At 37.1% G+C, this 23,891-nt stretch overlaps 2 protein-coding genes across 4 annotated transcripts in view; both read left to right on the top strand.

The window, feature by feature from the left end:
- Positions 1–3,719, top strand: part of LOC107653164 (voltage-dependent calcium channel subunit alpha-2/delta-2-like) — a 32,506-nt gene extending 28,787 nt beyond the window's left edge. The window contains exons 32-37 of the mRNA XM_016439809.1: positions 94–146; positions 310–365; positions 723–849; positions 927–1,036; positions 1,195–1,277; positions 2,606–3,719. Coding sequence (XP_016295295.1) covers positions 94–146; positions 310–365; positions 723–849; positions 927–1,036; positions 1,195–1,277; positions 2,606–2,707 — 531 coding nt within the window. The 3' untranslated portion in view covers positions 2,708–3,719. The remainder of the gene's footprint in view (positions 1–93; positions 147–309; positions 366–722; positions 850–926; positions 1,037–1,194; positions 1,278–2,605) is intronic.
- A 6,481-nt stretch (positions 3,720–10,200) lies between these two features.
- Positions 10,201–18,634, top strand: LOC107653179 (striatin-interacting protein 1 homolog). Of its 3 annotated transcripts, none has more exons than XM_016439841.1 (21): positions 10,201–10,347; positions 11,437–11,506; positions 11,630–11,704; positions 11,846–11,980; positions 12,065–12,185; positions 12,268–12,336; positions 13,338–13,444; positions 13,544–13,671; positions 13,759–13,941; positions 14,031–14,251; positions 14,330–14,395; positions 14,471–14,534; positions 15,471–15,542; positions 15,627–15,701; positions 15,787–15,884; positions 16,891–17,017; positions 17,201–17,301; positions 17,419–17,485; positions 17,566–17,670; positions 17,773–17,977; positions 18,092–18,634. In XM_016439841.1, the coding sequence occupies exons 1-21, from the start codon at positions 10,243–10,245 to the stop codon at positions 18,337–18,339; spliced, it is 2,442 nt and encodes an 813-aa protein (XP_016295327.1). In that variant the 5' UTR covers positions 10,201–10,242; the 3' UTR covers positions 18,340–18,634. The 3 variants fall into 3 exon arrangements, with proteins under 3 accessions (XP_016295327.1, XP_016295326.1, XP_016295329.1); XM_016439840.1 differs by having other exon boundaries at positions 18,089–18,634; XM_016439843.1 differs by having other exon boundaries at positions 18,057–18,137.
- The last annotated feature ends 5,257 nt before the right edge of the window (positions 18,635–23,891 follow it).

Here is a 23,891-nt window from a genome sequence, read left to right as displayed (position 1 = left end):
GAGAAACTGATATAAATGATATATGATGCAGCAGTTTGAATCCATAAAGTGCAGAAGTATTTTGAGATTAAAAGTATGTTTTATTCTCTTCAGCCCTCCATTGCTGATTTTCTCAGTCTGGCCTGGTGGACGTCAGCAGCGGCGTGGTAAATATATCTACACTATGTTGCTAAAATGTTCCCTGTTGGTTGTCAGAACAACATTCAGCAGAAATGTGTAACATCTAACGTCTATGGTTTCGTAAATCAGTTCATGCCCTGATAACGTTGACTCAGATGCTCATGTAGTAATGTCACTGGTTTCTTTCAGGTCTGTTCTGCAGCAGTTCCTGTATGGACTCATCTACAGTAGCTGGTTCACCACAGGTTTGTCACATCTTCCTTAAAAACAACATCTTAACCCAGTCAAGCTGTTTTTTTCTGGTTTTATAGGCCACTCTTTAGCTATTCATGCTGGAAGACCAGCTTTAACCAGCTGAGACCAGCTTAGGCTGGTTTAAGATGTAGTTTTTTAGCAGGACCTTCCAAGACAGCATTCTAACCATAATGCAACAGTGCACAATCACACAAACAACATTAGCATGCTGCTAAACTATTGAGCCAATACTCCAAACTCAATAAATGCATTTTAATCAGACATTCTCTAGTGATACTTCATAAAATGTATTTATAAATGAGCTGTAAACATTCTGGGATTGCATTATGCACAATTGTGTCTTCTAGAAGATGTCTGGGCTGAGAGTTCGGACACTAAAGGGAGCAGCAGCTGTGTGACGGTTCACAGTCAGTTCTACTTCACCAACACCACCAACTCCTTCAACGTGCTGCAGGATTGTGGGAACTGCTCCAGGTGTGTGTGTGTGTGTGTGAAATTGATTTGTGCATATTTATGCACTATTTTCCCAACACAAACTCTCTTTCTGTCAGGTTGTTCCACGCCAAGCGTATAGAAAACACGAACCTGTTGTTTGTGGTGGCTGAGACTCTGCCCTGCAGCTCCTGCGAGATCGAGAAACTCCTCCCTGTCAGAACAAAGTGTATCCTTCCTTCCCATAATCCTCTGCTCACAAAGCAACACTAACAGATACTGATCTGCTTTTATCCCTGAAATAGTTCTTTCAGCTGTCATCTGTGTTTGAATGATGGATAGATGACAGACGGCGCTTGTGGCGTTTCCTTAATTGTTATTCTCCAGCTCAAGAAGAGAATCCATGTGAGGTGTTAAACTCCGCCCGCTATCGGAAAGGCCCTGACAAATGCTTCGACTACAACACAGAGGTGAAGCGCTGTCTGTTGCTCTGATCAAACACAGTTTGTTTGCTTCTATAAATTATGTTTTGTAGACAACATTCATACAACCATCCAGAACACTTGAGCAATCACATAGCAACATCCTGGCAGAACAGCCTAGCAGCAACATAGCAACCTTCTGCCAACTGCCCACAACACCCTAGCAGCCACATGGTCAAACAGCCAAAACCCTCAAGCAATCACATAGTAATGTCGCGCACAAAGACATAGCAACGTCCTGGCAATTACTTAGAAAACTCAAGTAATCGCATAGTAATATCCTGGCAACTATCCAGAACACCCTAGCAACCGAATAGCAAATTCCTGGCAACCACCCAGAGCACCTATTAGCCACATAGCAACATCCTGGCAATCACCCAGAACACTTGGGGAATTACATAAATATGTCCTGTCAACTACTCAGGATAACCTAACAGTTGCATAGCAGCTTCTTGGCAGCCACTCTGAGCACTCGAAAAACTGCATAGCAACATCTTGCCAACCATCCAGAGCGCTCAAACAGTTGCATAGAAATGTTCTGTCAACTACTCAGAAACCTCTATAAACCACATAGGAGCATCCTAACAACTACCAAGAACTCTCAAGCAACTCTCCTGGCACCACCCAGAGCACCCTAGCAACATCCTGGCAACCACCCAAAAAAACACTTAAGCAGTTGCATAGGAATGTCCTGTCAACTACCCAGAACAATTTAGAACCCTTATAACAACATTTTGACAACCGCCCAGAACGCCCTAGCAACTGCATAGCAACATCCTGGCACCTACCAAGAAAACATTAGAAATCACTTATGTCCTGGCAAGCACATAGCAACATTCTGCCAATCACCCAGAACACCCTAGAAACCACATAGCAACCACCCAGAACACTTGAGAACTAAATAGCAACATTGTGACAACCACCTAGAACACCTTAGCAACTGCATAATGACACCCTAAGCAACTACAAAGAACTCTCAAGCAACCACATCTGGGTAAAACACCTACAGACATCCTAGCAACTACCAGGAACACTCGAACATCCACATAGCAACATCCTGGCAACCACCCAGAACTCTCAAGCAATTGCATAGGAATGTCCTATCAACTACCCAGAATAATTTAGAAACTGCATAGCAATGTCCTGGCAACCACCCAGAACACCATAGAAACCACATAGCATCATCCTAGCAATTGGAACAACTTAAAAATACATAGCAACACCCTAGCAACCTGTGACAAACAACTTGGCTATGTTTATGGTGAGTCTATAGTCAATTTTAACCTAACCGTTTTCTGTTTCTCTGTTTCCGGCAGGAGAACACATCGGAGTGTGGCAGCGCTCACTCTTTACACTGTCCGATGCGAGTTCTGCTCTGGATTCAGTTATTGTCGCTTTACCTCATTCTACTATCGTAATCTGAGTCCCACTGCCTTCGGTGTTCCTGTCCCTCATCCGTACGCCACTCCGGTCCTGGTTTTCCGGCTCTCTGTCTCATCGTGAGGTGCATTCCAGCTGTGTGCCATTACAGCAGAGCATGATGGGAAAACGTGTCTTAGTAACCCCGACATTGTGCAGATCCAAAAAAACAAAACTGTCTTAAATCATTTCACCTTTATATTCGTAAAACGTCCAAAAAATGTATTTTTGCTTGCCAAAAACAGGAAAGGACCTGGTTTGTTTCAAAATACTGGAACACGACACGAGTTTTGACGGTTATTATCACAATCTCGCATTGTGTGTTTATTTGAGTCTTGCTTCATTCTCAATTTAGTGCCAAACCCTGACGTATGTGAATGCTCAAACGCTGGGGACTCGCAGCTTTCATTGAAATATTGTTTTTTGAAGCTTCCTTACCAAGAGAGAATGTTGTATTATTATCGCAAACGGCTTCGTTTAGGAAAAAAATAAAAAGATTTAGATTTTGTTTCGTGTTCATTTAGAGCTTTTGTCGAAAGTTTTAAGGGCATATATTGTGTCTAAAAATTGCTGCCTGGTTTGTTACCCAACAGTGCCTTGGCGCACTTGTCCGAATGGACCAACAATAGCACTGGACGTGGATTCGACTGACCCTGAATGAATGCTGGAGAAATATACGGTATTGAATGTTTACAGTATAAGGGTGAATGTCATGAAACCTGGCAAAAGTTCATATTTCACCCCAAAATCAAAAGATATAAATAGGAAATGTCATATAAAGAAAATGAAGCATATTTTTAGGACCATTAAGATTTCAAAAGCACATTTTCCCTCCAAATCTCATTACCGTAATGCGAAAAAACACTTTTTCTTATTACTGTAATGTGGGGATAAAAATATTTTAACAATATGGTAGCATTTGTTACACTGCCTTAATTTATGATTATTCAAATAGTAAAAAAAACATTAAAATAATGTCACAATGCAAAAAAAAAAATATCCAATGTTCCTACAAATACCCTTCATTTTCTTTTTAAGAGTTTTTGGGTATTTTTCTGTTGATTTTGGGGTGTTTCTCGTGAGACTCGCCCGTGCACGTATTTTGGCGTTCAGTATGGGTTTATTACACTTATTCTACTTGTTCTGTCTTTAGAAAGTCACTCAAATGGTTTTATCTTTTTCTGATGTAAATATGATTATTCCACACTTGATCTAGTTCAGTGTGTTTTAATGAAATGGAATGCAAGCTGATGTTTCGATGTCCCGCTGCATGCTGGGAAAATGATAACTGCTATTAAACTTGATGATTTTAGAACATTTACTGGAAGGACAGTCGACCCTTCGAGCCGTTGAACGGACCAACTTTATCTTCTTAATGAGTCCGTAGATATTATCCAAGGGTCGATATGTATTTATTTTGATTTAATTTAAGATACGGTGTGTATATTGCTTGCGAAATGTATCAAGTGTGAATTTTGAGACGCTTTCATGCTTTTATTGAAATGTTTTGGATTTTATCGCAGATGTTTTGTTGCTTTTCAGTGATTATATATAACATTTTAAAGGTACATTTAGCCAAAAAAAATTAGTTTGTTGTATTTCATCTTTTAACGTGGCCACACTTCCAAAACAAACGTACTTCCAAATGAATGGGTCGAGATTCTTCTGAATTGAACTGAAAGGGTTTCGCTTGACGTATTTTGTATCGTAATGGCTTGAGCAATACTTTGAATTATGTCAACTACGCTGAAATGCAAGTGAGCGCTACTGAATTAGTGTAAAGAGAGCATGAAATCAGTATTGAGCCGCTTTCTTTGGATGACTTTGATTCAGGCTTGTCTTTGAATATCGGCTTAATGTTTGTATGTGCATTATGAGCATTCTAACAGTATGATTTCATGCCAATATAAGAGTATTTATACTATTGTCTTTATGTAAAAAATTCTCAGTGTTACAATGAACTTAATGATGTGAATAGGAATGTTTTCATTCTTTTTTTGTTTGTTTTTTATTTCGTTCTGCAGATGTTTGTTAACTATGTGAAAGGGTTTTTCCTCCCTTTCTGCGGTCTTCCATATCACTTCATTTTGTACAGATGGCTAACTTTGTATCATATTGTGTCATTCACTTCTGGGAGATGTTTATAAGAGAATTGGTGAGATAAAGACATTCATATTTTTCACGTCAACTGGGTATGGATTTTTATTTTTTACTCCAGAATTATGTATTTGATAATGAAAGAGAACAGCAGGTTTTTATTACAGCAGTAAAACAGCTGCAAGTAATCATATTTTATGATTACTTCCTGTGGTGATCTAGGCTTGAGACTTTACTCGGCTGCTTCCTTGCTCTGTAAAGAAAAATAAATATTTCAGTTATTAATATTTTTAATTTTCGTATTTTTATTTATTTGTGCATCAAAGTATTTGTTTTTCATTTATATTTTAGATATTTGTAAATTAGATTTTTTTTAAATATAATTAGATTGTTATTTATTAAAGTATTTAGTTATATAAGTATTTGTTTGAGATTAGAGACAGCAGGTGGCGCTCACGGCTCTTGGCTCCTGGGACTCCTGAGCTTCTTCCAGCTCATGCTGCACCTTCCTGTACCTGCTCACTCTCTTCAAGTTCCCTGGAAAGATCAGCTCTGCTTCTCTACTTTAGCACGGGCAGCTCGCTTGGCCTCCTCTTCCAGCTCCTCAGTATGGGCCTATGAGAATGATGCAAATAATTACGTTTGTTTACTTGGAAACAGAAATTCTGCTACATCATTTTAAATAGAAACCATTTGACCTGAAGTTCTTTGATCTTCTGAAGCTGTGATCCCAAAAGACTGCTCATCGTCAATCTTGCCGAGTAGCTGACTCACCTCAAAGTCCTTCCTGTTTTTAAACACACGTGTCTTGTAAAATGTGCGTTTACACTTGTACCTGGCACAATGTCGCTCACTTTTTGATCTTCTCCTCTGATTGCTGTTTGTCATTCTCCAGATCCATTATGGACTCCGGGGCCAGTTTCAGATCACCCTCAGGCTTCCGCTTGGCTCTCTCATGGTCCATACCATCATCCACTTGCTGCTCAAGTTTTGTCTTGGATTTAGACAAAGTGTTGACTTTGTCTTCCGCTGCTTGTAGGTCATCAAGAGTCTGCTGGTGTGCCTCTTGGAGGGCTTTTTTTCTCTTTTGTCAGTTTGGCAATTGCTTCATCTTGGGGAGGCCATCTCTTCAGTTACTGTTGGCTATGTTAGCATGCGCATTGGCGCTTTGGTCACAAACTCATTCCCAACCTTCACTCTGGGGTAGCACAGAGCTTACAGCATGTCCGCAGAGATGAGGCCCATGAGGTAAGCGATTTTATCAGTCACTGAGGAGAAAATTACCAGATTGTTTGGCATGGAACTTATGTAAGAAGAGCCGAAGTAACTTACAGTACACTTAATCTCAGTGACAGTGCCCTGGAGTAACCTAAAATGTTAAGTGCTTTGCATGAGGAAACAATAGTGATGGTTCAAACCTTATAGCCTTTTGGTTACAGTGCTGATCGTCAACCAGTAAGCCACTGTTGAGTTTACACTGAGGATCTCACTAATAGTCTTACCCTCGGTGCTATCAGGTTCAGCTTGTTCCTCTCTCTGCTTCTGCTTGAACTTCATGTTTCCATGCTGCATCACAGCACCTGTCAGCTTGTAGATGCTTATTTTTTCTCCAGCGCTGAAGCCCAGAATATCAATAGCAGTCTTTTTTTATACCAAAAACAAACACACATTAGAGATGCATCTGTATTATCTCCTGCAGTGTTCTTTTTTCTGTTAAATGGATTTCTGCTCATAATCAATGAATTAAAGACTAGTTATGCAGTTGTCCAAGTACATGTGTGGCAATGAACTCCTCTACGTCATTGATACTCTTGGCTGATCATGGGATAGTCGTAAGGATTGGTGGTGATAAGCAGGGCCTCTGTAAAACATCAAATTCAATGTTAATTGCTTTCTAAGAAATAATAGTACTGCGTTATGTGTTTTAAGAAAGGTTTTGCTTGTAGTCTATATCCGTAAGCTTTGAGGCCACCAACTAGCAATACCAAGTAGCAAACTGTGTTTTTGGTTGGATTTAAGCTTGTACATTATTTCTTTACTTGACCATCAATTGGTTAAGAAGTGCCTGGAGTTTATTCATTTTTAAAGTGTCTTGTTGCTTTTAAATCTGTTTTTATCCAGACTGTAACTTAAAATTATAGCAAAAGCTAATGGTCATTGGCAATAAAATTGCTCATCAGACATTTCATTGGGTTTTTACACCAGAAAAAACTAAAAACCTGTAGATTTCTCACCGAGCAGCTCTGGCTTGTGTAGAAGATATGGTAGCTCCTCTCAGCAGACAACTGGAATGTTACTCTTGACTTTTCCAGCAGATCTTTGATATAAAACATCGACTTTGAATATGTAGTTCATGTCATCCCAACTAAAAAACATATTTGTCTCAAAACAGCATGACTCACAAGTTTCAATATCAGCTGAAGCCGAATTTACTGTACAAAAATAATAATTTTATTATTGTTGTACAGTGTGACAAAAATTACGCTGTATTGATGTGCGCATGCCCAGTAGCACCATACGTATCCCTTCTAGCCTTAACCTCGTACAACAGCAGCCACTTGTAGGGATTGACAGTGACACAGAATTCAAGCCGGAGTAGGTCTGAAATGGAGATGCAATGTCTAAATTTGTTGCCACCCTTTATTCCCATCACTCTTTATTTCCAAGAATACAATATAATGTGCTTAGACTTACCTAGATCATCTATGTTGCATAACGCTCTTTGAGGTTATACAGCACAGCGGGCTGATTGAGGTGGGTCATCATGGCCATGTCCTCATTTTTGTCAAAAATGTGTGGGTTCACTGGAAAGATTTCATCTTCTTGACAATATTTTATAACTCAACAGTTTATCTGAAATATGATGATTACTTGGATGCAGCAATATTCCAATAGCAGTCTACTTTTTGGACTTTCTTTCCCACACAGGGTTTTGACCGTATCCTTGCCACCTTCTTTACTAACAAGATACCTTTCAGGTACATGTTCTCAGGTTCTGACACAAAGTGGGCCGTTTTGGCGTCAAACAGGGTGTTTTGAGCCTCGATCCTCTCCTTTTCTGGCTTCTGAAGGTAAATGGCCGCCGGGCCAAAAAACTCCATTTCACCATCTCCCATGATGGAGTATTTCTGTTACAGGAACAAGAAACATGATTTTATGAACACATTTTACCATATTTAAGACTGTTTAAGTTCTTATTTACCTTATTTCAGTGCCCTAGAGCAGAGAAACTACAAGCCAGAGATGTACGATCTGTTAGAATAAAGTAGTGGACAAAATGTTTAATGTGTTGTATCTTCTTTGCAAGATTTTAAAATGTGTGATTTAATCTATTTTTTTGTGCATGATTAAAAATAGATTCTATTGTCCAAAGAATCAATAGTTTTCCATCTGTATGTAAAGTGAACTTCATCTAACCGTGGATGGATCCCCGTCAGGTCTTTAGGACCTTTCAGATGGCCTCTTTTATAGAGAACAGAGCAGAAAGCTCACACTCTATTTGGTCATGTGAATTTGCTGGATAGGCCGTGACACTTGGCTTCCCGTTTATAGATCTCTATTTATCAATAATGTATTTTATTGCCTTCCTCATGCTTGGAGTCCTTCATATCCAGTAGATTATTGGAAACACTTGATGATAATTTTTTTATTATTATTCTTTAATTAATTAACTGGCTTCACAGACCAGTAGTTTGTGTACAATTAAATAAGAATGACTTTTTTATTCAATTCATCATATGAAAGTGACGTGACATGTGGCCAAGTATGGTGACCCATACTAGGAATTAGTGCTCTGCATTTATCTCATCCTAAGTGCACACACACAGCAGTGAACACACACCCGAAGCAGTGGGCAGCCATTTATGCTGCAGCGCCCGGGGAGCAGTTGGGGGTTCGGTGGGAGAGAGCGCTGTACATTCACTCCCCCCACCTACAATCCCTGCTGGTACGAGACTCAAACCCACAACCTTTGGGTTACGAGTCCGACTCTCTAACCATTAGGTCACAACTTCCATTGAAGCAATGTTGGCCACCCTGGATTCGAACCCACAACCTTAAAGGTTCTGGCCCAGTGGCTTAGCAGAGTGCGCCACACATATAGTTGACTTAACACTACCTTCTAGATCTATTAAGTTTTATTAAATGTAATATTGTTTGTTATTGTTGAGTTTAGCCCTACTGACACATGTAAACAAAACAGCTTTGACATTTAGCGTTTGAATTACTTAGCATTGTGTTCGTAACATTTTTATTAATTTATGGAAGTATCTCAATAAACAGTGTAACGTCACAATCTCACATACTGTTTTTAAAACCAAAATAGCAAGCATTACAAACAACTGATACACATGTGCACACTATTCGTGGTGTACTGTGAAATTAAAATGATTGTAATGATTATTATGATTCATAAATAAACAAATTAATGCATATTAATAGAGTTGGCTATGTTTTTTTTTTTGTTGTTTTTTTTCAGCTATATAAATTGTTTCCATCCTTATAGATGTCTATGGTTTCAGATTCCTGAATGGTCACATACTCTCATGTGGATCTGCCAGCAAATGTGCTGATATGTCATAAGTCAGTAGACAATTCATCATCCCACACTTAAAACGATAGTGCATATATAAAATATATAGTGTTTAAAATCTAAAGAAAGGCTTCGTCACGTGAGTTGTGTCATTTATATCAGAATTTATGTGCCAAATGTCCTGTCAAGGATTTTTCTGAAGCACCACATAGCTGTGGGGAAGAGCTCTCTTTATTGTTTTTTACACGTACCAAAAATTGATTCAGACCTGTTTTATGAACTTTGATCTTTCTGAAAGTACAGATCAAAATACAAATAGAAGCATTCAATTTGATTGGATGAGGTGAAACTTCTCACTTACGCATGTTATTTATGTTAGTGAAATAAAATGTAATGACTTATACCTATCACTAATATGATACAAACCTTTATATACAAATAGGCTATAAAATATATTAGAAAATACATTATGTAGCTGTTAAACATACTTTTGAACCCTTAAGTAACCCTTAAATTAACACTCATCTGCAAACTTTAAAAAAACGTTGAATTATTCATTAAAATTGAATTAATTGTAGCATCATTAAAATACAACAACAAATACGTTGTGTCTTGTATGTTTAGTGTGTACATTAGATTGGTTACGCATTATTTCGTGTCAAATTTTTATTTATTTTATATTTTTTTATCTTGAAAGAACATCCTGTACCCTGAAATATTATGAAAAGTAGCCGTGTGAATAAAGAGAGAGAGAGAGAGAGAAAAACAATTATATTAAATCAAGGTAATTAAATAATTTTTAAAATATCTGTAACTCCGTCTTAAACGTCGCATCGAGGCTGTAGCATCGCGAGATGTGTGCAAGCAACGCGAGAGTATGGAGCGGGAGCCGGAAGTGGATTGAAGATGGAGGGTGTCGGCTTATGTGCTAACAACAAACAGAAACAAAACCAAATGTTGCCGAATAAAATGCGAGGCGAGTTCACCAGGAACCAGAGGAAAGACTCGGAGGTAAGAGTCAGACGAAGCTGTTTAAATCCGCTTGACTGTATATTTGCAGCCTGTGTTGACAGCAGTGTTCGCCTAAACATCAGCAACATCAGAAATCCAACGATCAAATGAATAAAGTCATTAATTGAGCGACGCTGATTAAATAAGCAACAAATATGAAAACCGCATCATTACTCAAAGATAAGGATTTAATTATTCATGAACGTTTAGTGATTAAAACTCAAAACCCTAGCAACAGTTACTAGTGAATATTCATTAAGCCACTTAATGAACAAACACACTGAATGATTGATTCATGTAACTTCAGTGTGAAGTCCATCTCTTCTCCGGTTGATTGTGATCGGTTATTTAACACCAGATAAGCAGCTGACTGACCGATAAACATCAATATCTGTCTGTCTGCCCTTACGAGAAAGTGCAAGTACTTTGAAAAAGAGTATCTTTTACAGAAATAATGTGCTCTAAAAGAATATCCTGAATGACTTCCTTTCTTCTGTTGGGGAAAATAATAATAATCTGGTCACTTTCTGGTCCCTTTGACTTGCATAGTATTTTTCCATTCCATGGAAGTCAGTGGCTACCATCAACTGTTTCGTTACCAACATTCATCCAAATATTTTCTTTTGTGTTCAACAGAAGAAAGAAATTCATACAGGTTTGCAATAACATGATGGTGAGTGGATAATGACAATGTTCATTTTTGGCTGAACTATCCCTTTAAGTAGGACTTAAGTACATCTTTATGTCATTTCATAATTATTACTTCTGTTGTCTTTGCAAAACGGTTAAAGTGTACTTCTGAATATACTGAAAAGCATTTATGGCAAATTAAAATATACTTCACTGACATTCTTAATTGAAACTTGTACTTAAATATATGATAAATTAAACATTTGTAATGCATTTAAGAGCATTTAAAATATATGAAACTTTAAATGTAACATTTAATAGCACACTACAGTTACAATAATAATCAATTACTTCACATGTGCTATGACAACACACCAAAATAAGTGTATTTCTTTAAACACTACAAATGGTCATTTGTTATTCCATGATAAAGACAAATGTGTTGTGTTTGTGTCTCAGTGTTTATCAGAAGCTCCTGACCTGGAGTTTGAATATTCAGATGCCGATAATTGGGCTGTTGAACTGTCAGGTGAGAGCGATTTGCTTCCTTTACTTCTGTTTCCTTCTGAAATAATATCACAAAACGTTCACCCTTCATTAACAAACTGCAGGCAATAGTATTTCGTTGTCCTCTATCAAATGCTGTTTGTAGAGTTGTACAGTTACACAGAGGGACCAGAGTTTCTGCTCAACCGAAAGTGCTTCGAAGAAGATTTCCACACTCATAGTAAGTGCTGAGCTCTTTATTTTTCACTTCACTGTTTCATAGTTACACAACAAACCTGCAGGTTTCATCATGAAAATGGTGTTTGCGTGCATCTAAGATGATCAGAATGTCACAAAAGATCACGTTCATGTGTTCCTGCAGTGCCCGATCAGAAATGGACCGAACTGGATTCGGTTCAGCACCGAGCTCATGCCATGCGTCTGCTGGACGGACTGGACGTGATTGGCCGAGAGCGCCGCTTAAAAGTCGCCAGAGCCATCCTGTACATGGCTCAAGGTAAACCGCAATCTAGAATCTTTATTCATGCATTAATTCCTATGAAAACACCGTGTTAAGAAGATCTGATTTGTCTGTTTTCAGGTACGTTCGGCGAGTGTTCTTCGGAACTGGAGGTGCAGCACTGGATGAGGTATAACGTCTTCCTGCTGCTGGATGTGGGAGCGTTCACTGCACTAATGGAGCTGCTCAACATGGAGATCGAGTGAGATGAACTGCACGCACAAATATTCATATTTCACATCTGTAAGCTTAAATAACTCAACTCTGGGTTAAATGTTTCTCAGTAACAGTGCTGCTTGCAGCAGTGCGGTCAGGAAACCTGCTATTTCACTGGCTGACAGCACTGACCTCAGGTACAACACCACATTTTACACGCACACACTAACTAGTTGTTGACTAATAAGGCAGAGAGCGTTCATTTCCCATATGTGAACTGGCATTTTTAATTTAGCTGATAAATGGATATAGAAAAGTGATTGTTAGCTTTTCGTTACATTTTAACAAATATTTTTCTAAAAAGTAAATGAATGTATTATGTTTTTGTTAAGTTTGTCTATCATTTATTTTGATTTTAAAACTAATTTATTATTTTATTGTTCCATTTAACTACATTATTTGTCAGTTTAATTTATTACTTTATTTTGTTAAATTTAACTACATTTTTAAACTAGAATTACAACATTTTAAATCTCAATTTTTTATTGTTAATAGACTTTATTAGAACCTTTTTTATTATTTTACTGTTCCATTTAACTATATTATTTGTTAATTTGAAAAGTGATTTATTAACATATATTGTTAAAAAAAATGTAAATGTCTATTTGTCATTTTGTTATATTGTTACATTTAACCACCTTATTTGACAACTTGAAAAATGATGAATCTTTTTAAACCACAATTAAATAAAATGTTAAAAATATCACTTTCTGTCAAATTGTTATTTATTATTTTACTGTTACATTTAACTACATTATTTTAGTCAATTTGTAAAGCGCTTTATTTTATTGTTACAGTTAACTACATTTAAAACAAATTAAATAAAATGTTTTAAATATGTCTACTTATTTGACAGTTTGAAAATGTGTGTATTCTTTTTTTATTTTGTTACATTTAACTACATTTTTAAACAATAATTAAAATTTTCAAATGTACCAAGTAGATATTTTAAAATGATTTCGTGTATTTCCTACTGTTACATTTAACTGCATTTTTAAACAAATTAAAATATGAACTTATTTGTCATTTGTAATTTATTTGCATGTTTATTTTGTACATTTTTAAACTGATCATTGGTTCATTTTATTTTTAAGAGGCACTCCCAGTCCTCCATAACCCTGTGCGTGCGTGTTTTCAGGGTGCTGCTGAACATCATGTATCTGATGCTGGAGACCATCCAGCGTGAAGAACCCACAGACAGTCCAGAGTGGAGAACCATCAGAGAAACCTTCAAGTCTGAACTCGGTCTGCATGTGTTTCAGTTGATCTAAAATTGGATGATTTTATTTAAAGATATGCGTTGAGTATGGAAGACTAGAATTGTTTCAAATGTTTTCTTGGCAGGTTCTCCTCTCTATAACAATGAGACCGTCTCCGTCATGCTGTTTGGGATGGTCACCAAGTTCTGCAGCGGCCATGCGCCCCATTTCCCCATGAAGAAAGTCCTGCTGCTGCTGTGGAAGACCATCCTGGTGAGTTAGCATCTAGTTTTGAACCGATTCACACCAAGTGATTGTTGTGTTAATGGTTTTGTCAGTATGTTTCCTGTCGCATCCCAGTTCACTCTGGGAGGGTTCGAGCAGCTGCAGTGCAGTAAAGTCAGTAAACGGGCAGCACTGGGTCTCCCTCCCCTGCCGGAGGACAGCATCTGTGTGGTGCGGAGCATGAGAGCCGCGTCCCCGCCGGCATCCGCCTCCGACCTCATCGAGCAACAACAGAGACGCGCCCGGAGAGAACACAAGGTGCCCGAACCGAAACTTTGCCAAACATAAAGGTAGGAAACATAACATGATAAAGAGAAGAATGTGAACCTTTTAAATCGTTTCTTCAGGCTCTGATAAAGCAAGACAATCTGGATGCATTTAACGAGAAGGACCCATATAAAGCCGATGACACCCGTGAGGACGAAGAGGAAAATGATGATAATGACAACTCTCTGGAGGCGGAGCCTTTCCCTCTGGAGCGTGATGAGGTCATGCCGCCACCCATCCCGCATCCCCCCACTGAGAGGGTCTGTTTTCCCAAGGGTCTACCGTGGGCTCCGAAAGTCAGGTAGGAACTTGACTTCGTCTTTTTAATATGGTTTATTTGATGGTTTTCTTAAATATACGTTTTTAATCTATTTAACAGGGAAAAGGATATTGAGAACTTCCTGGAGTCCAGCAGGAGTAAATTCATCGGCTACACGCTGGGAAAGTGAGTGTGTTTTATGAAGCTTGTTTGTTTATTTCTTGTGAGCCGCAGTGATGCATGTTTGCGTTTGTGTTGCAGTGACACGGATACTGTAGTCGGTTTGCCCAGACCCATACATGAAAGCATCAAAACTCTCAAACAGGTAATTAACATGTCAGCCATGACTGATTAACATAACCCCACCCCTTCTCATGCATATTTAATATGTGATCTTTCCGATTTCTTCCCACGTCCCTCATCATGAAATGAATAGCTTTATATTAATTCAGATTGGATTGTGTTAGACCAGTAATCAGTTTGACTGATAAAACATTTGTCTGTTTATTATTTTATGGTTACATTAACTATATTTTCCAACATGAATTAAAATAGTTTTAAATAAATCATCTTATTTGCATTTTGTGATTTATTTACATTTCTATTGAACATTGATTCCTTCATTTTAAGAGGCATTTTTAATCCTCCATAATAATAGTTATTATTATTATTATTAACAGCAAAATGATTCAATGAAAAATATTTTTTAAAATAAATGTATAATAAAATACTCATAACTCCTTATTTTTTTTAACTCAAGTTTTTACTAAAACAACCAAATTTATTTTTATTGGTTATAAATCAATGTCAAATTTTATATTAGTAAAAATGGAAAGACTAATTATTAATATTAGTTGGTGGAAGAGCTATTTATCATGATTAATAATACTACAATAATATAATAATTATCAAATATATACCCTATGTGTTTTTAATGAGGTTTTAATAATTTAGTTGAGTCAAAGCACAAAAAAATTGCATTTGTCATAAATCAATGTTATGTTTTTGTTAGTTAAAACTGATTGAGTTAAAATACTTGGTGAACGGATTGTTTATTTAGATTATTATTAATCATTATTGTAACTATTTTATTTAATATTTGTGTCTTTTATACTTCTATGTCATATTTCTGTTGGCACTGTTTTATAAAAACAGTAAAAAAAAAATTAACAATGAATGTTAGTATAGAGTTTTGTGGCTAATTGCTGTAATGAAATGCATTAGTGCCTGTCGTAACATTTAGTTTGTGTGTTTGTTTCAGCACAGGTATGTGTCCATCGCTGAGGTCCAGATCGCTAAAGAAGAGGAGTATGAGAAGACCCCTCTCTCCGGCGTGAGTCACTGTACACTGATAGAGCTACAATATGACGTCTGATGATGAACTTAAAACACACACTGTCTGTGTTTGTGTGTTTAGGGTGAGGAAGAGCTGGAGTTGTGTGCCACAGAGCTCTTATACCAGGGTATTTTACCCAGTTTACCACAGTATATGGTGAGAAACTGTCACTTACACACCAGTCCCACTGCATTTGAGCCGTTCTCATACTGACAGGCTTCGTGTGTGTGTGTGTGTTCAGATTGCACTGCTGAAGATCCTGTTGGCTGCTGCTCCCACATCCAAAGCCAAGACCGACTCCATCAACATCCTGGCGGACGTGCTGCCCGAGGAAATGCCGTAAGACACCGTTAAACAGCATAGTTGCAGATGTAGTTGTCCTTTCTGTGAATCGGCTGAACGATTCTCGACTGGACAGACAACTGACTCACTGAATCAAAGTGATTCCCTTAACAACCCGAGTCTGTGTCTGTGTCTAAAGCTGAATTGGTGAGTCATATTAAAACACATACTCACCTCACCATCACGCAGCTGAGTTGCCATGGCAACAGTGAGCTCATGTCTTTAGATGCTGTAAAAATATCCTCTGGGTTATAAGTATTCATCTCATTCTCTATGGAATACTTGATTGTCATTTGGTCAAATATATGTGTACCTAAAATCAGGGCTATTTTAGTGTCATTGAAATACTGTTTTATTTTTTTGTATATATTTTAAATGTGTTATTTTATATGTTCTGTTTTTATTTTAATTAGTTTTAGTAATTTTGTTGTGGTTTTGTCATGTTAAGTTTTTTTAGTAAGTCTATATAGTTTTTATTTCGGTTTTACTTATTTTAGTACATAAAGTACTTCATGAAAATGAGAAACGTTGCCTTGACAGCTAGCTGAAATTAAATGATTTTATATTTTATTTGACTAAGTTTTATGAAAATGTTTTAGTTAACTAGTTTGAAGTCGATGTATTTTAATTTTTACCACTTTTTTATAGATATGTCTTTTATTAAAGGTGCGGTCACATTTACCGTTGCTCTTCAAAATTTCATGAGCAAAATTCTGTCATGTCAATAGAATCCATGCGATTTGGGGTTTAATATAGAGTAGAAACTAAAATGTCAGTAAATTGTTTGAATTTAACTTTTTCCACTTTTAAAAGACTTTCATAGTATCTTTACTAAAGATGTAGGCACATTTGCCGTTGCTCGGCAAAATTTCACAGGTGAAATCCAGTTATTACATTAAGCTACTGAAAATAGACAATGGATTTTATTTGCCCACAAAATTCGCTAATGTGACCATACCTCAAGTGTGCATGGTTCGACAGTCTGTCTGTTACCTCTCTCTAGCACTACGGTTCTTCAGAGTATGAAGTTGGGCGTAGATGTGAATCGCCATAAAGAAATCATTGTCAAAGCCATTTCAGCCATACTGCTGCTGCTGCTGAAACATTTCAAACTCAACCACGTCTATCAGGTACACAGACAAACAACTTTGAAGCTGCTTGTGAGGAACTTTGAAGATGTTTGTCCAGATAATTGTCTTACCCTGATCATAACCCTACATTTTACACTTGCACAAACTGGTTGGGCTTCACAAATATAGGAAAAGTTCAAACCTTTATTTTGTGAGTACACTTACACAAGTTTCCTGCTGTAGTTTGAGTACATGGCGCAGCATCTGGTGTTTGCCAACTGTATCCCGCTGATCCTTAAGTTCTTCAACCAGAACATCATGTCCTACATCACTGCTAAAAACAGGTGAACCTTCATGTCAACCTCTGTTCATGGGTCAGAATGACCTGGAGTATGAAGATTGCACTTCTTCTTTGCACTTCCTTTAACCGTTATGAGTAATGACATTTATCTCTTCGGCAGTATCTCGGCTCTGGATTTCCCACACTGCGTCGTTCATGAGCTTCCAGAGCTCACTGCTGAGAGTCTGGTGAGGAAAAATACACACCTGAATGTGTCTAATGCTCTTCTGAGTGAGTCTTGAGTTTTTTTTATGTGTTTTGTTCACAGGAAGCTGGTGACAACAATCAGTTCTGCTGGCGGAACTTATTCTCCTGTATTAATCTGTTGCGTATCCTCAATAAACTCACCAAATGGAAGCACTCCAGGACAATGGTGAGACGCCACACACACACAAACCAAGCAGGTTTAGCTTTAGAACAACAACATCTATTGTACCTGGAGAGTGTGTTCATTTCAAATGTTACACGTTTCTAGATGTTGGTGGTGTTCAAATCGGCTCCAATCCTGAAGAGGGCGCTGAAGGTCAAGCAGGCCATGATGCAACTCTATGTGCTCAAACTGCTTAAAGTCCAGACAAAGTATCTAGGAAGGCAATGGAGGAAGAGCAACATGAAAACCATGTCGGCGATATACCAGAAAGTGCGCCATCGCCTCAACGATGACTGGGCTTACGGAAACGGTGAGTAGGTGAAGAATCTGGTCTTGAATGTGAAGGGGTCTTCAATAAATGATTTTTTTAAACCTGAAATGTTTTGTAGTGTCCGAACTAAACTAGTCCTGTCTCTGACAGCAGACCTGGACGCTCGCCCGTGGGATTTCCAGGCAGAAGAGTGCGCCCTGCGTGCCAACATCGAACGGTTCAACAGCCGACGCTACGATAAGAACCAGAGCAACCCCGAATTCCTCCCGGTGGACAACTGTCTGCAAAGTGTGCTGGGAGAGCGGATCGACCTTCCGGAAGACTTCCAAATGAACTATGACCTTTGGCTGGAGCGTGAGGTCTTTTCCAAACCCATTTCCTGGGAAGAACTCCTGCAGTGAATGAATCATGTTACAGCACCTCTTCACTCCTGCGATTGTGAAAATAACCTTTACCAGAGTAAAACTCTGTCGACGACACTACGCTTACTAGAGTCCAGCAACAGGGACCATCTCCTGCGTGTCTTTGTGTAATATAATGGCGCGTCTGTAGTAAACCTGCGATTTTTACTCTTAGAAAGGGAACTTTGTTAGTCAGAGGTGCTAAGAGGTCGTTATGTTTATTTTATTGTTCTTGCTGCTTTTGAATAATTATTATCTGTAACAGAATATTAAACCTGACGTTATTGTGAAAGACTGTAATTGTCCTGGAGTGTTTTGATGTGTTTTTCATTGTATGACTTTATATATAAGCATTACAACCATATTTGACTTTGTTTTGGCCATTCATTTTTAAAGGTAAAATCTGAGAGTTTCATGTCAAATTTCAAGGTTTGTGTTGTGATTCATGTGGTCAGACTCATTTTACAACATTTGATGCAACTCAAGGATTCCATGATGATAGGTTTTCAAAAGAAAGTGAATAAGTGCTGGCGGTATTTCATACTGAAAACTGTACTAAATGTCATTTTTTATTTTACCTTAGATTACTTAAACCAGTTTATTTTATAAACCGCACCCTCACATTCACCCACTCCAATCCAATCAATAAAAAAAACACTATATAAAAAGCTTTAATTTTGCAAGTGGAAGAATTTTTGCTTGGTCACAATACTTTTTTATGGTAATATTAATGCCCTAAAGTGTAGGTTAAAGTTACTATTGCTGACCACATTAAAATATTTGTGGTATCTTCTCTCCTGTTCCAGCACTCCACAAAACACTCAAGAATAACATTTGGTAGGTAAATAAAACTTAAGGAGGGGGCCAGGCCAAAATATCAAAGATAAGAAATTCTAACTTTGAGGGGAGTACTTGGAAAAAAATTCTAAATGAACACCAAAAGTCTTACCTTGCTTCCTCTCTTAACAAACAGGAGAAAACATGGACGTATGAAATGGCATGCACCACCCTACTGCTCATAAACAGTTTCAACTTAAGTCGCTGCATGTGAGTTTCAATGTGTAAAACAAAGTATCAACAATTGTCCAAATCTGCATAAGTAACAAGTCACAGACTAACAACAAGAAGGCAAACAGGCAATATTAGCACACTTGCTAATGTCTGGGACAGAACAAATCAGTCTCAGACGACTGCAAAAAAAAAAAAAAAAAAGGAGGCCTCTTCACTGAGTTTCCAGCTTTATCCAGAAATTCTTCCCCCAGCAGCCAAACAGAGAAAGCCAGTAGTTGATGGCAACTAGAGTCAGTTGATCTCCATTAAGCTTTGCATGGAGGAGAAGAGAGAAAGCAAGAGAAAACAAAACACTGCCACAATACAAACTACACAGTCAGCAGCAATGTCAAACACTGCACATATATAATAATTCAATAAAATACAAGAAAAATAACCAAACAAAAATAACATTAAAAATTTTACAGTTCCATAACTCCCAGAAAACAATTGATCAGAATTAGCATTAACATTAGAAGTGAGATTATTTTTACCCTTTCTACAGTATGGTGGGAAGATAAGAAAATAGTACCTGCATTCATCAGACCTCTTACCAAAGTGACTGTATTAAAAACAACTTATGTAACTATGAATAACTTCTATAATTGAATAGAAATTCAAGCTAATAGTTGTAAATTTGGCTTAATTTATGGTAAAATTGCACCACTTACAAATAACTTGCAACAAAATCATATACACGAGTCAGGATTGTAAGATATATTTCAAGTTTTTGCAACTGTTTTACTAAAAATTTGAACCAGATAAAAAAAAAAAAAGTAAAATAAAACAGCTCAGATTTAGTCTAACGTCCCGATGTTTCTGAATATATGTTTCTCACTGACCTCTTGTTAAAGACACAAAAGATTCATGGAAAGTAACCTGTATGCCATTCTGCAGGGTTCTGGATCACTCCTGTTCTCACGGTTCAACTCCATCTTCTTCACTTGTAGGTTGATTCCAGCACTTATTGGTAAATTCCTGTACGAGGAGATTCCCTGGTGATGAAATGGGGCTACATAAATAAACTGCCTTGTCTTCTGTGTTTTGTTTGTACATCAATCTAATATGTGCATCTCACTCTTAATTTTCATCTTCATTTTTGAATAACAATTTTTTTAAACAAACAAACAAATCAATGCATAAAAACAAATAAATACCATAATTAAAAGAATACATATATAAATTCTTGTAGATATCAGAAGTAATAAAAATGTAGTTAGCTTGAGTCTGTTGACACCAATGCAATGAGTTTTAAGCTGTGATCCGATTGGTCGTCTCTTAAAGGGAACTTTACATTTTGCAAATCAACTGACTTTTTGCTGAAAGTTAAAAGCAATATATAAAGCAAATTAGAAAATCATATGGAAAAAGTCTCAACTCTTAATTACAGTTTATAACTTGTAAGGACTTGAAATAACTTCGCCACCTAGTGATCACATGGGAAATTATCCAACTTATCAGTGAGGAACTGATGCTGATTTCCTGATTGTTTCCTCATTTGCTGTTGAACTGAAGAACTGAACTGAAGAGATCAACCAATACAGCAACAGTAAAACACTTGTCTATGCAATGCGTTCTGATTTTAGCGCATGTAGTTCAACCTGGAGAGTGTGTCTGTGTAATAATGTGTGGTTTGTTTTCGCAACCACGTATAAACCTCATAATGAGAACATCAGGTTGTGAAAGATCATCTCAGCTTAAATGTCCTTTAATAACATATTTTTTTTTGTTGAAGTTGAGTAAAGTGTCTTTCGGAATGGCTTTCTCTCATCTGAGTGCTCTGTTTCTGTGTGGCCTGTGCAAGTAAATAGAAAATTACTTTTGTAGTTTGTGCACTTTTTATCAGTACATGTTGAGTGCTGACAGAACCGAATTGGTTTAATTGATCATCTCTGTCGCCTTTGGCTTGCTTAGTTGGGGACGCTTGACTGATTGCACAGACACTATTGAAAGAGAACATCACTGAATCATCAATGAACTGACTTTAGCTGCAAAAACGACTCTTTCTTATTGTCTTCTTGCATTATTGACAAACTATTTTTCTGTTTGACACTGTGAAGCTGCTTTGACACAATCGGTATTGTATAAAGCGCTATACAAATAAAGGTGACTTGACTCGGCTATAAATAGCAATTTTGTGTCTGGAAAACATTTATATGTTCTTCAGGTGTGTTTGGTGTTGAAACGGATGTAATGAAGTTGGTTGTGGCTAGAAGGGGTACAGCTACGGACAGAAGTTAACCATTTACATTTTCTACCTATTAGATTGTGTTTTATTAACGTCTACACCCACCACAATCCTAAACCTACTCCTTACAATAATACAAATACAGTAATTATTGTTGTTCAGTGTGACAAAAATTACGCTATATTGATGTGCGCATGCCCAGTAGCCACAGCTGTAGGTGAAGGTGACTTCATACAAAAATTCAGTGTTACTCTCTATGGTGAGTAAAGTTAATAATAATAAAAATACAAAAAAAATCAAGCTGTCATTTTATGTACTCTTGGGGGGCCCCTGGTGGCCACGGGGGCCCTAAGCAGACGCTTAGTTCGCTTATGCCTCGGGGTAGGCTCTGCATAAACACAAACATTTTTAAGAAAATGAAATTGCTTAGGGCTAGCAAGTTTGCACCTTTGCATCTCTGGCTTCAGTATTTATAACAGGAGTTTTTTAGAGTGCTTAGCTAGACTGAAGTCAATGATAATGTTCTTTGATAGTATAAATGTTCTTTGCTGTCTTTCTGTAAAATTAAAGGGTTATAATTAGTACCTTACAATGTTTTAATTAAATTCACATTAAATGCAAAGTCAGTTGTTTTAAAAATATTTTATGACACCCATACCTGTACTTAAATAAAAAGATGGGTTTTAGGCATAGTTAGATTACATTAACATTAGGCTACTTTGCTCGTTGCCCGTTCTAGATCAGCTAACATGATCTATAAAGGTGCAAAATGCATTTTCTTACACATATTTGAGAATCGAGATATTTCATGATATAGTTAACATGTCTGGGAACATTTCGAATAAAAACGAAAAAATTAAATAAAACATAACTACTGCTGTGTGTCACATGACAAGCATGACGAGCCTGTATAGAAATGTATATGCATGACTGTGTATTCCCTAGATGCTTAAACTTTTCAGCCATAATTATTTGCATACATTAAGTTTTGTATTTGGGTATAGAGGAGATCGTGGTGATTTGAGCTTGTGGGGAAGTTGCGCCACCCCTTGTTTTTAGGCAACCTTAAACAAAATTGGTGATATGACCACAAATATATGAAGAGTTATGCATTTTATTCACTCTTTGATGGAGAGAGGCCCATGGGATAATTGGTAGCTACATTTAAGTTCAAAAGCAGTTTTTTTTGCTGTTCAAAGTGATTTTTGTATGTTCAAGGACTCATGCTTCTAGTATCTGAACAATTACAGACAAATCTGAAAAAATATCACGCGTTTGTGCTTTAGGAGGTTATAATATGAGGCTATAATGTTTGCATGATGTTAGCTCTAAACTGCTGGATGATATAAGTTCATAAACTCTTTTCACTTGTAGGCTGATGGGAATATTCCAGCAATTATTGATGAATCGCTGTGGGAGAAGCTTCACTTGGGTGAAATGTTGGGTGGATAATACAACTATAATGCAAGAATAAAAAAAAAAAAGATTAAACAAGCTTAAAAATAAATATACAGATTTGTAAGCAACAAATAACACTCCAGCTGAGTTCAACAGGATTATCAGTGGAAATCTCACTTGATTCTTGAGATATTCAGGATATATGCTAAAAAGACTATAAAACTGCTCTGTAATAATGTTAATTCTCAGCATAATAATACATTAAAACAAATACACGATTCGCATCTTTACAGCACAGCAGGTGAATACCCACATATAGTAGTATAATATGCTCATATGAATCTAAATATAATTGATCGACTATATTCATAGCAATAAAGGAACTAGATCAATAACTTGGCACTGTTTTGTTTGACAGAAACTAGCAACGATCATAACATTTTCGTTAAACCTGAACAGCAGGACAGCAATATTTTCATATTTCCAGTGTCTAACGACCTACATTACATTTACGTACCTCTTGTGGTGGATTTAAATGGTCCCGCGTGGCTCCTCACAGGCTCAATATTAAGCATATCGCGGTAATTCTTCAAGTATATGCTGTTATTTTAATTATGAAACAAAAAATATGCTACAGTTGTGTAAATACACGACGTACAACAATTTACTCAGCGCGCGACGACGTCATCGTCACTGTGAGACGAAGCACTAAACCTTTTTAAAATAAACTTTGAAAATCGAAAATGTAAAAAAAAAAAAAAATCTTAGATGATATTGTTTTATCTTGGTTTTACTTTAGACTTCCTGCACTTGAGATGCTCAGCAATCATTATTAAAGCATATAATACGAATACTGTCTAATACTGAGATTATATTATAGACACCACCAGAGGGAGCCACAGACAAAATATAAAAC

Source organism: Sinocyclocheilus anshuiensis, unplaced genomic scaffold (assembly GCF_001515605.1).
Source record: "Sinocyclocheilus anshuiensis isolate Anshui unplaced genomic scaffold, SAMN03320099.WGS_v1.1 scaffold211, whole genome shotgun sequence".
NCBI classification, from domain to species: Eukaryota; Metazoa; Chordata; class Actinopteri; order Cypriniformes; family Cyprinidae; genus Sinocyclocheilus; species Sinocyclocheilus anshuiensis.
The sequence above is the reverse complement of the archived record's forward strand: the minus strand, read 5'-3'. Positions and strand labels throughout refer to the sequence as shown.